The 19,389-nt window shown below is 32.9% G+C and overlaps 1 protein-coding gene across 1 annotated transcript; it reads right to left on the reverse strand.

Annotated features, from left to right (window-relative positions):
• Positions 1 to 7,175: 7,175 nt before the first annotated feature.
• On the reverse strand, positions 7,176 to 9,430 carry LOC107912549 (uncharacterized). The gene is made up of 2 exons (XM_016840768.2): positions 8,425 to 9,430; positions 7,176 to 8,010 (listed from the first exon to the last, which is right to left on the reverse strand). Exons 1-2 carry the CDS (start codon positions 9,086 to 9,088, stop codon positions 7,460 to 7,462), a joined length of 1,215 nt encoding a protein of 404 aa, XP_016696257.2. The 5' UTR covers positions 9,089 to 9,430; the 3' UTR covers positions 7,176 to 7,459.
• Between the last annotated feature and the right edge of the window lie 9,959 nt (positions 9,431 to 19,389).

Genomic DNA, 19,389 nt, shown 5'->3' on the forward strand with positions numbered 1-19,389 from the left:
TTTTATTATTATTTTATTTAGTATATATAAGGAAAGAAAGATGAAGAATCATCATCTTTTTCCCATGCACCCAACGTATGAAGAGAAAAGGAAGAAAGAAACTTTCTTTTCTTTACAATTTGGTCCTTCCACCAAAAATTCATCATTTTCATCCAAAATCAAAAGAATTTCCATAGCTACCAAGAGAGAAAAATGTTAAGGAGACTATGGGAAGTTAGAATATCAAGTTGGATTCAAGAAATGGAAGACGAAGGAGAGAGAAAATCAAGATGAAGGTTGAAATTAATAGAACAATGTAAGAACATCATGATTTCAATATATTTTTAAGTTTGATATTATTGAAAAAGCATGGGATTGATGTTAATGTAGAGTTACCTTACATATGGTCCTATGTTCTTGATATGTTAGTAAAGAGAAAACAAGAGAAAGTGATGATAAATAGTGTAGAGAAAGAAAATAAGGGTGTTATAAACATGGTAATTAATATCTTGCACTAAAACAGTTTTGGACAGCAGCAGTGGTCTAAATTTGAAAAATCACCAAAAATTATGAGAATTGAATTAGAAGTTGAATAAAATATGAAATTAAATTTTGAATAAAATATGAAATTAAATTTTACTGCGTATAAATTTTCATAGAATAAATGATGTAAACAATGAAATAGTAAATTGTGAGATATAACAAATTTAGTTAGACAAGGTCAGATTGATTTCGGGTTCCCCTGTTCTAACTTTGGAAAACCATAAAAATTTAGAGAAAAATAATTAGGGGATTAAACTTATATGCTTAAAATTCTGAATGAGTCTATTTTCAAGAGAAATAAACGGGAACATCATTTGAATCCTGTATGAGGAGATAATTAATTTTTAGTGAAGAATGGCCGGAACTGTCAGACAGAAAAACATGGGTGACTTTAAAGAATAAATTGTACTTATTGGCTAAATAAAAAATTTTCTGAAAATTTTATCGTAAAAAGATACGTAAGTCTAGTTTTATGAAAAATTAGCGGATCTTAATTTTGAGTTCTGTAGCTCAAGATATAAATAATTTAGTGACTATGATGCAAATGGACAGTTTTGAATATACATATAAGTAAATAGTGAAATTATTGATAATGTTACTTGTAGCATGTTATATAAATTAAGGATGTGGAATGGAGAGGAGGAGGAGGGAAATAAATATATGAATTTTCAGCTAGCAAGGGTTTTGTTGGGTTTTTCACACAGGAAGAAAAACAAAACTAAGTTATCTGGATGAAATATGAAGCTCTTGTTGAAGCCAGAACAACAAAGTAATAATTCCAGATGAAGTATGAAGTAAGTTTGAGATTCAAGGATTTGGGAGTTGCAACCAAACGAATAAAAGCAAAAGGGATGAAAAATTGAGAGAAGTATTTCATCCGGGTAACAAACATACTGCTGTTTGTTGCCACCTTTAATAAGTTTACATTTAAAATGGATAATTTGTATGTTTTAGACCTAGGGACTAAATTGAATAAAAGAATACTGTAGGAGTAATTTAGTAAAAATGCCAAAAATGACCAAAATGAAGTAAATGAGTTTTTTTATTGATTAAATTAATATATTGAATGAAATTATTAATTTGGATCAAGATTGGGTGAAAATCAGGGAAAAATAAAAAATTTACCAAAATGTCCCTGAATCTTGATATTTCTGAAATTTCGCCAGGTATTCGTGTAACTTGAATTATATATTCTTAAATGCTTGAAATGTATGTTATTGATGTGAATATGATTTGAATGTTCATTGTATGAAAATTGATGAAACATTGATATATTTGATACAAAGGGGAAGAAATCTCGGTTGAATGAAAGGAAAATTCGATGGATCTCTGAAAAGGAATTGACGGTAAAAAGGATCTAACCCGGACGGGTGATCCTATCCTGATATAGCCCTCTCGAAGAATACGTACAAAATGGATTTAACCTAGACGGGTAATCCGAATTAGGGTCTGAATTTAGCCAGGATTGGTAATTCAGATCTAATCTCATTAGAGTAATTGTCGTTGCAGGGGATTTAGCCTGGACTGGTAATCCCGACAATACTCTATGAGTTTATATTATAGGAGATTTAGCCTGGACTGGTAATCCCACTGTAAGGATGAGGTTCGCGGGAGTGTGCTTTCTGAAATGAAATGTGTAAGACCATGGTTGAAAGATACCATGGCAACATGATATGAAATGTGTAAGACCATGGTTGAAAGATACCATGGCAATGCGACATGAAATGAATAAGACCATGGTTGAAGACTGGTAATCCTGCTATAAGGATGAGGTTCGCGGGAGAAAGCTTTCTGAAATGAAATGTGTAAGGTCATGGTTGAAAGATACCATGGCAAAATGATATGAAATGTGTAAGACCATGGTTGAAAGATACCATGGCAACATGATATGAAAAGTGTAAGACCATGGTTGAAAGATACTATGGCAACGCGACATGAAATGAATAAGACCATGGTTGAAAGATACTATGGCAACATAACGGGGAAATGAATAAGACCATGGTTGAAAGATACCATGGCAACATAACGGGGAAATGAATAAGACCATGGTTGAAAGATACCATGGCAACATGACAAAAAATGAGTAAGACCATAGTTGAAAGACACTATGGCATAATGTCGAAGATAAATAAGATCGTGGATGAGAGACGCCAAGACATCTGTTGAACAACTAATATTCAGGTAATATGTATCAGATGACGAATGGTTATATGAAATGGTTGTGTGAAATGTTTACAAGAACTGGTCATATGGAAATATATGTACAAAATAGTTGTATGAAATAATTATGAAGATAGATAAACGAAATAAATATAAGTACATGGAATATAATTTATGTTAAGTTTGATATAAGCTATTACCAGAATAAATATACATAAAATATATGAAAATGATGAAGAATGAAATATTGATATAGTGAAATGAATGATATATACTTATGAAGAAACGGCAAGAGAATGATATGTTTCATGACATGTACATAAATGATTATCTTTGATATGTTGATACAAGGAAATTATGTAAGTAAAGACAATTATTAAACTCAAGTGTGACATGTCGAGAAAATAAGTATATCAATGTTGAATTTATATGAAATATGTACTAGTATACTAACAATGTTGCTGTTTGATGCTTATACAAGTGCCAAACTGTTAATTGAATGGTAATATATTTATTTATATGATGCATTGAATCGGTAAGTATTTAAATTTTTTTAGGTGATCTGCAAATTCTAATAATGCTCCGAAACCCTGTTCGATGACAGATACGGATTAGGGGTGTTACATTGGTTCATCAGGCTAACTGTTAAAAGAAAACCGTATTGATTGATCTATGTAATGCATGAAAATGAATATGTTTTTATGATTATTAAAATGTTATATGATTGAACCAAATAAATTATGTATATGTGTTTGGCAGTTATTCAAAAATGATATTGTATTGAATTGAATTGAGTGAATTGATAGTTAATCATATATATATATAAATGAAATGCTCACCTTGTAAATGTCACATGTTGTGATAGGGAAATAGATGAATTAGTTAAATTCAGTATATGTTTTTGTGAACTGAGGTAAGTTTTTGTTTATAAACCTATGAACTTACTAAGCATGTTTAATGATTATTCCATTTTATTCTCTATTGTCTGTAGTTGACCCTCTTTGCAAAACTTGGTAGTCGAATCATCTTGAAGATCACACTACTAGAGTTCATTTTCGGTAGTATTTTAAATGTTCATTTCGGTTATGTGGCATGTAATAGGAATTGAAATGTATATAAGTGTTTTGTAAAAGTAAAGTGTGATTTGCACAAAGTATGTTTGCTTGTGGGTATATGGATGTGCTTGATCATGGCTTGAAATAGTATCCTTAAAGGTGGTTATTAAGTAATACGAGTATTTGGTAAGTTTGATTATGTTATGCAACGATTGAATATGTGAAATGTTGTTGGAGTATATGGCATAATAGATAGATGTTTAAATTGGATGTTATAAGCATGGCATGTAAAATGGTCTTTGGTTTTAAATTTATAGATGGTTATATTGGTAAGATGGTTAATGGTAAGTGATAGATTTTTGGCATTTTGTTTGTACATATGACACATGCATAGTTATGTTCTAACTTGGCTTGAAATAGAAAGTATTTTGGTATTGATTTACGTTTGTGATGGTGCCTTGAGGCATATTGGTTAGAAGATTAGGAAATGAATATATGATACGTTTTGAGTTGAGTTGGAAATGGATATATGCATAGAGGAAATTCTATGTGATATGGATAATTAGTATTGTAAATGGTTAATTCATGTTTTGGCATGATTGTTGGTTGGTTCTTATACAAGTTGTGTGGCCATTTAGGCATTACTTGAATCATAGGTTTGCTTGGTACATGATGAACGCTTAAAATGGCACACGGGCGTGTACCTCACACAGGTTGGCCACACACCCATGTGGGTACTGTAGGTTTGGTAATTTTTGTACCACACTGACATAGTTAATTACACAGTCGTGTGACTTTTGTACACATGGGCACAGTCTTTCACACAGCCGTGTGGCTTCTGTTTTCATGTTTACCTTTCTTAATTTTAAAAGTTTTTAGTTCGTAAATCATGTTTTGCATAAATTATGAAATGATTAATTGATTTTAAGTCTGAATTGCATGTGATGTTCTCTATTTTGGTGGTAGCATTCCGTAACTCGGATTCAGTGACCGGACCGGGTATGGGGTGTAATAGCCTAGTATGTGTTAGCTTGTAATTGGGCACTTGCAAGTCAATAATTTGCTTCTGAAGTAGCCAAATTTTGCCATATAAATTTTGCAGTTCCATACATCAAACAATGAGCAAATATCTCAATATCTTCATGGTCTAGCATCTTTCTTTGTACATCAAGAAATTACGGCATGGAGATTGATCTCATAATCAATTTTAGGCTTTTTTACCCAAATAATATAAAAAAATTAATTACGAAAAATGTATGAAAAACAAATTAATTACAAAAATAGGCATTTTCTACAGTGTTCTGATGGTGCCACCTGACATATTTGCGACATTGAAATGAAATGTGATGACCTAGAATATTCAGGGACCTGATTGTAAATTTCCCGTTTTGGATGGTAGCTAAAAAAAAACTTTAAGGTGCCGCTGACCAAACTTTAAATGGGTAAATTGCTTCATAAACCCCATTGTTTATTATTTTATTGTATTCTCTTTTAACTCTAATTTTTTTTCGAAAAATATTTTTCCTCTCTGTTCCATTCTTCAAAACTCACTTTTTCCTTTTTTTTATAAGGAATAGTATCTCATTTCTCAATTTAACTCATCAAAAAGCATTTTTTTTTATTTTCAATTTGCTTGTAATTCGTTCATATTTGATTATAGATATATTAAAAAATCATCTTTGTATTTACCTCATTTGATCTATCTCACCAATCCTACCTTAACCCCATTTTATTTATCTCAATGTTCCTTTTGTTTGGGTTTTCTTTCCAAATCTTCTTCATTGATGACTTTTAATATTTTTAATTGATAATGGATGCAGTATAGCATATTTTTAATTCAAGCAAATAAAAAAGGAAATGATGAATATCAATATTGATGAGATCTTAAAGGAGCTTCCAAATGATGGTTGTATCGCCAAAACCAAAATCGTTTGCACTCTAGGTCTAGCATCGTGATCAGTACCCATGATCGAGAAGCTGTTGAGGGCTGGCATGAATGTTGCTCGCTTCAATTTCTCCCTTGGCAGCCATGAATATCACTAGGAGACCTTGAACAATGTCAAAAAATTTTATTATTTTATATATTTTTTGTGTTAAAGGGGAATAAAGGAAAATAATAAACAATGGGGATTTAGGAAAAAATTTAGCCATTTAAAGTTTGGTGCTGCCAACCCATAAAGCATCTAGTTGCCAACCAAAACAAGAAATTTACATATCAAGTCCTTGAATATTTTAGGTCATCGCATTTCAGTTTGGTGTCGCCAATATGTCAAGCGACACCATCAGAACACTGTAGCAAATGTCTATTTTCAAAATTAATTTGTTTTTCATATTTTTTCATAATTAATTTTTTTTATTTAGGTAAAAAAAACCCCTCAATTGTAACTTCTCTTTCTATTCATGGGTACGAAAATTTCTAGAATTTTAAATTAAAAGAAATTTTGTTGTAAGAAAGTTACAAATTAATTGAAAAATTGAATGTAATTAAAAATTCTATATTAAATAAAAGAAATTGAAATTTTAGATTCAAGGAATTATTATGAATTCATCAACTTATAATTTCAATGTTAGATAACTGAAAAAGTAAATGGAATTAGAATTTCAACATTAAATAAAGAAACTGAAATTTTAATTGGTGTTTAATGAAAACAATCAAAGAATTATGTGTAATTTAGTATGTAAAATTAATCAATATATTTTCTTTTGCCCCTATTTATGAGGAGGGGCATAAAAATATAAAATATATCCAATTAAGAATTCTAAAAATAATTAAAAATATTAGAAATAAAATTTAAAATGAATTAATTAAATTAAAATATAATATTTTATCTAGATTAAAAAAAGTTTGTGTTTTAAAAAAATTCTGAAATTATTTCAAAAGAATAATAGCATTCACATCCTTAAAAAAATATAATAGCATTCAATGAGAGGATATTAGAATGTCACAAAATTTTGTTAGAATTAAAAGTATTGTAATTTGATAAAAGGAAATAGTTAATAAGAAAAAAACATTTAAAATGAATTAATTAAAATTTTAAATTTTTATTTTTATTTTAAATTAAAATGACATTTTTACCCATAGTTATTCTGATGGCTCTAAAAAGAGTTATTTTATATAATATATAAATTAATAAAATCTTTAATTGAGTTAGCATCAAGAGTTAATCAGATACCAATTCAATTAAAAAATTATACTTATACTACTAATAAAATTTTAATATCACATATTAACTAGGTACAAACTTGTTTCAACCAAAATTCTATTTTGATATTTTTTATTCGTTTCATTGTAATTATTTTAAATGCTTTTGTTCAAACACATTTGATTCAATGGTATTCGACAAATTTAAGAAAACTTCCGTTATCAGCACATTCCAAACATGAAACCTCTTCAAAGACCAAAAAAAAAAACCTTAGGAAAAAAATCTAAGCAAGCGATTAAGCATACCACGTAACGATTAGTAAAATATATAAAAGAAACCAGTTAAACAAATGACCTAAAATATTCTTATCAGTTAATAATTGGAGTTAAACCCTTTCGCAAGTAAAGGAAACAACGAGTCTCGTCCATTCAGCTTCGGGAGAAAAAGCTCATTCACAAGTATACACCCATAATTTTCAGCCCTGGCTATTGGACTTTCTCTGCAACTCCCAAGCTCTAAAAAAGTTAAAAAGAAGAAAAAAAAAAACACTAGAGAGAGCAGACAAAGAATTAGACATGGCTACATTTGTTGTACAGCGGGATGAATCACGGTAATGTGTCTCAGAGGATGCGATACATCACTACCTCCAGCATGCTGCACAAACTCGGCCGGTGAGAATGAGTTTCCATGGCACACACAAATGATGCTCACCTCTGATTTCGTAAATCTGTACAGAAAACCGTTTATGGTTTTGCCATCGGGGCCATTGCCCGTCGTCGAAACGCAAGGCATGCTACGAAGGGAAACGATGCAGTCGTGAATAGGAGGAGCTGGAGGCTTGGGAGGTTTTCCCATCTCCCCCTTGTTGGTATCTTTGATTGAATTGCTGGTTTTAATTTCGGGTTTGGGTGGAGCTTTCTTAAGGTTCAATGAAGTGGATTCCACAGATGGCGTCTTTTCGATGCCGCCTTTGCTACATTTGTCCATGCTTTGGGCGGAGTCGTTTTGGTGGGAGGTACAACTTTGTTCGGACCTCCCCTTTTGATTGCTTCCAGCAGAACAATTTATTTGAGTATGTTCGGCCGGTTGACAAGGACTTGTGTTGGTCCCTGATTCACTACTTCGACCACCTAAATAACACAAGGAAATCGATATTTAGACGACAGAGTATCAAATGTAATTAACACGAAAAAGCAAGCTGAGAGAAGCAATTTACATTTATTCGAAACCCGAGTTTCATTATTGTTCAATTAATCAATACATTATTCAAAAAACACATTTCTGAAATCAAAATCAAGCAAGCGAACCCTTATTTACATACATTAATTACTAGACCCTAACTTGTAAGGTTTTAATAGAAATATGAATCAGATTGATAAAAGAAAATGGGTGATGCAAGCTACGATTTCCATTCTAGGGAGCCACATCAAACAATTCTACTGTATTTTCATGACTCTTCAAAACTTGCATGAATTTGCAGGATTGATATATGAAAGAGAATTAGTGGTACAAGACAAAAAGGAAAACTTGCAAGTATATGTTACCTTGATTAGAAGAGCTTTGAAGATCCGAAACCACAGAGGAACTATACATGGGAGACTCGTTTGATCCAGTTTTCCTATTCCTTTCATCTTTGCTGCTATACTGCTCAGAATCATATCCATTATTTCCATGATGCACACGACCCGTCTGAAACCCTCCATTCATCGCCATGCCCTTCTCACCCCAACAAGGCACCGAATTTACGCAAGGATAGGGGAAGCCATTGGCGAGTGGCACAAACAGGAGATTAGGGTAGGGACACGGGACCCGCACCGGAAAAACTGGGTACGCCGGCGGATTATTTAGTTCGGTGCTCGGATTAAGATTTACGCCACCAAAAAATTCTTCAGCTTTGTTCTTCTTACATTCTCTTTCCTCTGTTACATCGTCGCGGGATCTTGATGGTATTGTTGTCCCTCTTTTCTGCTGCTTCTCTTCTCGTTTCTTCTTCGCTTCTTGTCTCCTTAAAGCTTGAATCTTCCGTTTCATTTGTGGATCAAAAACCAAGCTTTCCCCGAGATCTACAACCGGCACATCATTGGGTTTTGTTTCTTTCTTAATGGGCTTTAATTTTTCGGCTTTTCCTAAGCTTCCTCCGATTGATAATCTCAGCTCCAGCTCAATCTCGTCCTCTCTTAACCTCATAATCCCACTGTTATTTTCCATTTCAAAAGAAAAAAAAAAGAGCTCAAAAGCACCGTCTTCCGGCTAAAACCTCATGTTACTAATAAAGAAACAATAAAAAATGTACTGTCTTTTGTACGGGTACTTGCTTTTGTAGACTGTTTGGATTCAGATTTTGAGGGGAGAGAAAAGCGTAGCGGAAGAGGAAGAGAAGAGGAGAGGAAAGGCCACGTGTCGAGCTGGGAGAAGAGGAGAAAATCGGTTGGTGTTGACACGTAAGAGATTCTTTTTGTTAACATATTTAACGGGAGGGTTAAGTAGCATTAAGGCCGGATTAGCACTAATTTTTTTAAACGTCCTCAAGGGCCTCAAATTAAAATCCTCATTGGCTTCCCTTTTTATCCCCCAACAAAGTTAAATTTAGCGGGAAATCGCTGGTTTAGTTATAATTAAGATCAGGATGACACGTGTTCCAAGTGCTTGAGGAGGTGAGGGACACGCCACGTTTTTGGCTTGGTGGTGTGAGTTGATGAAACAAAACAGGGGAAGCTTTCTGACACTCTGGCAGATACTGCCACGTGGGGGAGACCTCGCTGTCCCGAGGATCTCGACCGTCTCATTCACTTTACGAATCCCCAGGAATCGGAAAACTACGTCGCGGCTTCTGGGGAATACGAAACGTGTAAAATCTCGTGAGGGTAGGACCTGTTTTCCCCGCGTTACTTAATCGATTATGAAGACACGTGGCTGAAGGATGTCAAGTTGTTGCGTTTCTCAGCTTTTGGGAGGGATGTGGGTCATATGATACACGTGGTGAGAGATCTCTCGATAGAAACAGCGGCACGTGTTATGCTTAAAAGCGGGTTGGGTTTAAAAAGGCATGGGGAACGTACGCTGCCACACGTCGGGCCGGTCTACAGCGAAAGTGGAGGAAGTGGTCGCATGAAGGCCACGTGGCAATGTCGATGAAGGAGCAGAGCAAATGACAAGCTTTGTGAGAGTGGGAATCTCTACAACTAAGGCACTAAGCTTTTCACACTTGTCTTTCTTTTCTTTTTCTTTTTTTTTACATGAAAATGTTATGAGTAAATTTAAACCCTTTATTTTTTAAATTATAAAAATATTAAATTTTAATTTGATTTTTATATTTTATTCTAATTTAAGATTTAATCTATACACATTTTAATTTTAATATAATTTAATATTTTAATTTTTATAATATCAGTAATTAATTTTAAATACTTAATTCTAATTAAAATAATAAATATAAAATTTTAAAAATTATTAGCATAGTTAAAATTCTTTATTAAATTCAAGTCTATTGTAATAATAAATTTTTTTGTTACATAGATATTAATTTTGTTTTATTTTTCAAAATATTAGACCGATACAAAAGATATTTTAACAATATTACAAATAACCTAAATTTTTAAATTTAAAAAAAAATTATATAATTTAATTAAAAGTTATAATCTAAATTTTTAAAAATATAAATATAAATTTTAAATATATAAAGAGAAAAAAAGTTATAATCTTTAAATTTCACACTATAATTTAATTAAAAGAGAAGTAATAAATCAAACACCAAGCATGAAAACCATAATAATTATATATTATAAGTTTGAAACAAGGGTTTAAATAGGGAGAAAAGCATTGTGGTATTGTGATGGGACAAATCTTCTGACAGAGGAGCAAAATGCTAACACCAACATCGGTTTTTTTTTTTTCATTTGACACTAAACACCATATAATATTATAATATTCAATTAAGGATAACTTTTTAGGGTAATTGTTCATTCAATTTGTAGGCTATTTTTATTTTCGTCCTTTAAAATAAAATTTATAAAATTTTATCATTTAATTTCTAAAGTGTTTTCGTTTTAGTCACTCAAGTAATAAATTTTTAATGATGATTAACTATACACATCACATCATGTTTATATTTTTATTTTGGTTACTCAACTTTTAATTTTTTTTCATTTTGGTCACCCAAAAATATTTTTTTAAGTAATGATTAGGGTACATAAAATCAAGGATTAAAGTAAGAGCGATTGAACTAAAATAATACACAAGAATCATCAAAATTTCAAAACATCAAAATAAATTAAATAAAATTTTGAAATTTTTATCTATTGAAAATATAAACTGATTTGTTACTATAATATTATAATTAATTAATTTAATCTCATTTTAAAATTTAAAATTGTATTTTATATAACACCCCTAACTCGAATCTGTTGCCGAAACAGGGTTACGAAATATTACGAGAGTTTACAGATCAATTAATCAGACATTTTATATAATATATCATTCATATCAAAAATGAATCGAAATCAAACATATTGTCCCTTATATTAGCACTCGGGGCCCAAAATACACATTAGAAGCAAGTAGGGACTAGATCGGGTACTCAAAGAATTTTTCTGAGAACATGAAAATATTTTAAAGATGCAAGGGACATACGCCCGTGTGGCCAGGCCGTGTGGGCATTCAAAATAGGGGCACGGACATGTCCCAGCCCGTGTCCATACCCGTGTAACTCTCTAACTTGGGTCACACGCCCGTGTGCTAGGCCGTGTTGAGCATACTAATTTACGCAATTAAAAAATATAGGGGAGACACGACCGTGTCACTTGGCCTGTGTGACATACGGCCAAGACACATGCCCGTGTCTCTGCCCGTGTGGACAAAAATAGATAATTTTCAAGCCACATTTCTCACCCAATTTGGTACCTACCTAAACACAACAATTTTGCCCATCAACAAAACATAACAAAGCATTCAAAACAAGCCAAAATCATGTCTTAAACATGAAATATTACCACATACAACCAATATGCCCTTAGGCACCTCAAATAACAATTTAAGAACATGTCAACCAGGGGCGAAGCCAAAAAAATTTTTTAGGGGGGCCGGATGAAATTTTAATTTTTTATAGTTTATAACTTTATAATTTGTAAAGGATTAAATTGAATTTTTATAATTTTAGGGGGGCCAAAGTGTAATTTTACCTTTACTAATTTAAAATTTTTAAAAAAGTTTAAGGGCCAACATAATAATTTTACATTTTAGGGGGGGCCGGGGCCGATGCCAGCCCCCTGGCTCCGCCCCTGATGTCAACCAAGTATCTCAAGTTACCTAGATGACCAAATTCATGTATGCATATTCAAACTACATTTTACTTTCTTTCATTCTACCATATCACTCAAACATTAAACATGATAAGTCACTTATATATATACATTAAAATATGCCAACACAAGCCATTCAAATGACTTGTCTCAACAAAACATTTATATACCAACATTGACCAAAATAACCTATTCATGCTATTATATCCGATATTGATTTATTAAAAGTACCAAAAGAGCTAATGGATAGTGTGAAATAGCTTCGACCAGCTTCCAACCCGAACAAGCTTCTGAATTACTATAAAACATGGAAAATAACAATGAGTAAGCATTTAAGTTTAGTTAGTTCGTATAATACAGAATTTAACTTACCATTTAATTACATTTAAGGTAAGCATACAAACATATCCAAACCAATTTGGCCAAAAGCCTAAACACATATTCTCAAAATGTTAGCCACGTAAATCACATATAAGATCCAACACACATGGATGAATTTATCAAGTAATCACATTTCATGAATTTCATGTATATACCGATAATAGTTCATATTGAATATCATATAATTTCATAACAGAATTGTGCTCATTGAACCATTTAGAATATCGTTGGATACATGGGTGGTACACACAGGGTGTACTGAACTGTAATCCGTCAAGTCATATTCATATATGCTCATACGAGCTATAAACAGGAAACTCCTCCGAGCTGAATAACGAAAAGCTAATGTGAGCTGTATAACGAGAAGCTCATACAAGCTAGATAACGGGAAGCTCATTAGAGCTGTGGTGTGTCCGCAACACATGCAATGTAACAGTCCGGTTTTGACCCTAGTCGAAATAGTGGTTTCGGGACCACAAATCCGAGTCTAAAAAATATTTTAATATTATTTTCTGTGTCTATGATATGAGAATTTGCATTTGTGAAATTTTTGTGATTTAAATTGTCTATTTTTGTGCTTAATTATGAAAAAAGATTAAATCGCGAAAAGTGTAAAAGTTGAGTGCTAGATGTTAAAGCACCTATTTGGATTGGCTTCTAAAATATGGGTCCTTGCATGTCAAATTTACCATTTATGTTAATGGTGGAAAATTATGGACATGTTAGGTAAGTTTTAATGATTTATTAATGAAGGGCAAAATGGTAAATGGTGTATTAAATGAATTAAAGTAAATTAAGTGCATCAAATAAGCCATTTCTTCATGCATTCTTGCCGAAAATCAAAAGAAAATAGGAAGGAATAGAGCTTTAGGGTTTCGACACTTGCAAGCATCAATTAGGTATGTGTTTTTGCTCGGTTTTTGATAATTTCTACATTTCTATAATCGTTGCTTTGTGTTCTTCAAAACCCATGTCTAAATTTCTGTTTTTGTTGAAGATTATAAAATGTGCCATTAATGATTATATGAGCTTTGTAGTGCTCTTATATGGATTATGAAATATATATGTTAGATTATCATGTTTTGTTCTTGAATTTTTAATGAAATGAGCTATTTGGGCTAATTTGTGAAAATGAGGTTTTGAAGGACTAATTTGTGAATTTAACATGTTGTATGGGCTTATATAAAAGCCATGAAAATTCGACTAGCCCTTGTTGCAAAGAAATTTTACATATTGGTGATTTTGTGAAAAATGGACTAAATTGTCAAAGTGTGAAAATGTAAGGGCTAAAATGTAAAGTGCCCTAAATATGTGTATATAGATTAAATTGAATGAAATGAATGATTAAATGGTTGAATTTGTATTGTATTAGATCAAGAACAAATAAAATCGGACTTAGATCGAGGGAAGTCCAAGGTAGTCGAATAGTCGACTCATTTTCATCCAAAATCCGTACGATGTAAGTCAAACTACACTTATGTGTTAAGTTGATTAAATTTTGTGTTTATAAACTGTTATCTGTATTGGACGGTCTTGAGAGCCTGATAAAAGAACGTTGGTATTGATCTGAATTATCGTGTAAGACCGTGTCTGGGACACAGGCATCGATTTGAAATTTAAGTGTAAGACCATATCTAGGACATCGACATCGTATCTGTTTTCGTATAAGACCTTGTCTAGGATAGAGGCATCTATACTGAATTACATGTAAGACCACGTCTGGGACGTCGGCATTATACTTGTCTGTGAATATTTATTTCGTTTCTGGATTGTTGATAAAGTATGAGATATGAAATGTAGAATTCATAAAGGTACGTTTGTATCGTACTAGATTTCTGAATAGAAAAGACTATGTTTCTGTGAAGTAAGGAATTATTCTATGAGACGGTTGTGAAATCTGGCCATTTACTATTATTTTTATGTTATAATAGTTGGGAATTTGTATTTGACTTACTAAGCTCTTCGTAGCTTACTCTGTGTGATTTCTGCCTGTTTTACAGTTATTGTAGCTACTGAAGGCTCAGGATAGTCGAGGATTGTCACCACACTATCAAGCTCTTTTTAGTACCTTTGAAAGTGTTAATATTGCTAAATATGGCATGTATAGGCTAGAATGTCTATGTATTAAGTTTTGAATTGTATATATGTTATGCCATGTCAATTGGCTAGCAAAAGTTAAGTTTTGTGCATAGTTTTGATGCATGTTTTGAAATGTGCTATGTTCTAATGTGTTTTGGTCATATTAGAGCATTGAATTGGTTGGAAATGTTGGTATACTTGTTGCATATTAATGTTTGTAGGATTGGAACCATATGGGGTGGCAAATTGGCTTAAACCAAGCCTGCATTGTGCCACACGGCCAGGGAACGTAGGCGTGCCTTGTGGCAGTGTGAGAAAGTCAGTAGCTAACTAAATTTTACACGGTCATAGCACACGACCGTGTCTTTTGGCCTTGTTAAAAAGTTAGTATAGGACCTCTTTTTGGCACGATTGGACCACATGGGCGTGTCTTGTGCCTGTGTGAGTCACACGGCCTAGTCATACGGGCGTGTGGCTTGGTCACATTTGAAAATATTGATTAAGTGATGAAATTTCTGAAAGGGTTCGGTTTAGTTCTGACCCTCCCTAAATGTACGTTTTAGGTTTCGTAGACCATCTTAATGGATGAATTGTGGATGAATATTTATGTATTGATATTATATGATATTTGTGAATCTGTGTTACTCCGAAATACTCTGTATGTAAGGTGACTCCCCTTTCCTATTCCGGTGACGGTTACGAGATAGGGGTGTTACATTTTATTGGTATCAGAGTTATGGTTTAGTCGGTTTTAAGACTACCATAGTGTATATGAGTCTAGCTATACATGCCATATATTTGAATTTGTGATAGTGTGATGACTTCTGACTTTGAAATGTGCTTTTATATAGTAAATGGATCTCGATAGAGCTGTAGCTGACGATATTGAAAGCAATGCGCCTGCTCCCACACAAGGGGCGGTGCAAGATGATTCACGACCGGCTATGAGTAGCCGTGATAGTGAGGCTAAGCAAGCCTTCTATTAGATGATGAATGAATGGTTCACCCAATACATTAGAACCAATCCGACTGTACAATAACCTCCACCCCCGGTTAATCCTTCTCAGATTCCTGTCGTGACTTCTGTGAATTCGGTTCAGCTAAATAGACCACCGGTTGATAAGATTAGAAAGTATGAGGCTAAAGAATTTCGAGCTACAACAAATGATGATGTTGAAAGAGCCGAATTCTGGTTAGAAAATATAATACGGGTATTTGATGAAATGTCTTTGAATCCAGAAAAATGTGTTAAATGTGCCGTTTCACTTCTGAGAGATACGACGTATCATTGGTGTAAAACTTTAATATCTGTGGTTCCGAGCGAACGAGTTACCTGGGATTTCTTCCAAGCTGAATTTTGGAAGAAATACATTAGTCAGAGATTTATTGATCAGAAACGTAAAGAGTTTCTTGTGCTTAAATAAGGTTGTATGTCCGTTAGTGAGTACGAACGAGAATTTGTGAGATTGAGCCAATATGCTTGGGAATGTGTATCAAATGAAGCAATAATGTGCAAAAGATTTGAAGATGGACTAAATGAAGATATCCATCTTCTAGTAGGGATTTTAGAGATTAAAGAAATGGTAGTGCTCGTTGAACGATCATGTAAAGCTGAAGAATTAAGCAAAGAGAAAAGAAAAGCTGATTCTGAAGCTAGAGATGCTAGAAAGAGATCTTCGAGTAAATCATTTCAGTCTGGACCAAAGAAATTCTGAGATGGTCAGAACTGTTCAAATACTAATGTGGGACATTCAGACCGAGATTGAGCTAGATCATATTCGAACACCAGAGCCCCTGTTACTTCTGTTGCAAGTGTTGGAAATATCCGATCTGATAAACCTAAGTGTAAACATTGTGGTAAAAGACATTGGAGAAATTGTAGATTAAATGACCGAGCCTGTTTTCGATGTAGATCCCTGGATCATTTTATAAGATATTGTTCTGAACCCACTGAGCAAGAGAATGTACAGAATCCGAGACAGAGTAACACCTCATCTAGAGGTAGACCTTCCAGAAACACGAGAAATACAAGTGGTGATCAAAGAGCTACTAGGGATACTATTGTTAGATCTGAGGCCAGAGCACCTGTCAGAGCCTATGCTATCCGAGCTCGTGAGGAAGCCTCGTCTCCAGACGTTATTACTGGTACTTTTACTCTATGATACTTCTGTGATTACATTGATAGACCCTGGATCAACACATTCTTATATTTGTATGAATTTAGTGCACAGTAAGACTTTGCCTGTAGAGTCTACTAAATTCGTAATTAGAGTATCGAACCCCTTAGGCAAAAGTGTCTTGGTTGATAAAGTCTGCAAGAATTGTCCGTTAATGATTCGAGATATTTGTTTTCCTGCTGATCTGATGCTTTTACCTTTCGATGAATTTGATATAATTCTGGGGATGGACTAGTTAACATTGCACGATGCTGTTGTGAACTGTAAAAGAAAAGTCATTGATTTATGCCTATTAATAGCAACCCACATAATTTCATAAAATTTACAATTTTACCACAAATTTATCATCTTTTCAATTTAGTCTCTAATTGATAATTTCATTAAAATTCTCTTTACAAAAGTTGTTTATCTAACAATAACCTTTCATTTTCTATAATAAAACTTCATAATTCAAGTATACTCATTAATGGAAAAACCTTAATACTTTAACGATTTTGCAAATTAATTCCCAAGTTAGTTAGATTAAGCTACTACGATCTCGAAAATATAGAAATCATAAAAAACGAGACAAGAATACATACCTAATTGAGCAAAATAAGTTTGCTAAAACTTAAACTTCCATGACTAGGGTTTTTTTTCCGATGGATGATGATGAAAATGATAATAGTTTGTTTTTTTTATTTATTTATCACTTAAATTATTATTTTCCAAAATTACCCTTAATAATTCACTAAATTTCAATGATGAATAGTCATGTTTAACCACTAAGCATTTTAATGGTATATTTACCATATAAGGACCTCCAATTTCAAATTATATAGCTATTTAATACCTTTAGCTATTAGAACTCAACTTTTGCACTTAATGCAATTTAGTCATTTTCATCAAATTAGGTATATAAATAGTAAAATTTCTTAACAAAATTTTTATACTGTATTTCTATCATACAATAGACCATATAATAATAAAATGAATTTTTCTCTGACTTTGGATTTATAGTCCTAAAGCTACTATTCTGATTTCACTAAAAACGGGCTGTTACAACTCTTCCCCCTAAAGGAATTTTTTTTTCTCGAAAATCTTACCAGTAAAGAGGTTTGAATATTGCTTTCTCATAATTTCTTTGGGTTCTCAAGGAGCTTATTTTATTCTGTGTCGTTGCCAGAGAACCTTTACTAAAGCTACATTTTTATTTCTCAATTCTTTCACCTTTCATGCCAGAATTTGGATCGGTTCTTCACTATATGTCATGTTAGGCTGAATCTTGACATCCGTCGGGGAGATAATATGTCAAGGGTCAGATCGGTACCGTCATAACATAGATACGTGAAAGATATTGTGAATCTTTTCTAGTTCTGACAATAAAGCTAATCGATACGCAACAAGTCCAATTCTTTCAATAATCTTATACAGCCAAATAAATCGTGGACTCAACTTTCCTTTATGACCAATTCGAAGAACTTTCTTCTAGGGCAAAACTTTCAAAAATATTGTCACCAAATTGAAACTCTATATCTTTACGTTTAAGATCTGCATAAGATTTCTGACGATCCGAAGCTGCTTTTAAGCTATCTCAAATCACTTTCACTTTTTCCTTAGTCTCGCGAATCAAATCAACCCCATGCATCTTTTTCTCACTGAGCTCAGTCCAATATAATGAAGTTCAGAATTTGCGACCATACAGAGCCTCATACGGTGCCATTTTTATACTTGACTGAAAACTATTATTATATGTGAATTTGACTAATGGCAAATATTTTTCCCAATTGCCTTCGAGCTCTAAAACACAATACCACAACATATATTCAAGAATCTGGATCACACGCTCGGACTGACCATATAAAATGCAGTTCTAAAATGCAATCGCATACCCAGAGCTTTCTGTAACTTTTTTCAGAATCCCAATGTAAACTGCGGATCTCTATCCGAAATAATAGAGACTGGAACTCCGTGCAACCTGACAATCTCCTAAACATATAATTGCGCTAATCTGTCAAGTGAGAAATCTGTACGTACTTGAATAAATTGTGCAGGCTTCGTCAAATGATAAACGATAATCCAAATAACATCTTTCTTTTTTGGAGATAAAGGTAGCCCTGATACAAAATCCATAGTAACTTTATCTCATTTCCACTCCAATATCATCACTGGTTGTAACAATCCTGAAGGTACTTGATGTTCAGCTTTAACTTGCTGACATATTAAACATTTAGATACAAAATCAGAAATATCATGTTTCATTCCTGGCCACTCTTACATTTGTTTCAAATCATTTTACATTTTACTTCCCGGATGAACAGACTAGCAGAGGAGAAGAAAACTCACTAATGTTGAATTCAAATGATACAAGAGAAGTTTCGACTACATCTATTTATAGGTCGAAAAAGCCTAATTCTAATCAATGTAAAATATATTATACAAATAAATACTAAATATATTATACCACTAAATCTTTTAGAAGAAAATATATTTTATTTAACTTGACTTGCAAGCAATCTCTTAGAATTTCTGTCATACAACTCTAACAATCTCTACCTTAACATGAATTCTCAACAAACAAGTTCTTCACCTATTC

This window comes from Gossypium hirsutum, chromosome A11 (genome assembly GCF_007990345.1).
Source record: "Gossypium hirsutum isolate 1008001.06 chromosome A11, Gossypium_hirsutum_v2.1, whole genome shotgun sequence".
Classification (NCBI taxonomy): Eukaryota; Viridiplantae; Streptophyta; class Magnoliopsida; order Malvales; family Malvaceae; genus Gossypium; species Gossypium hirsutum.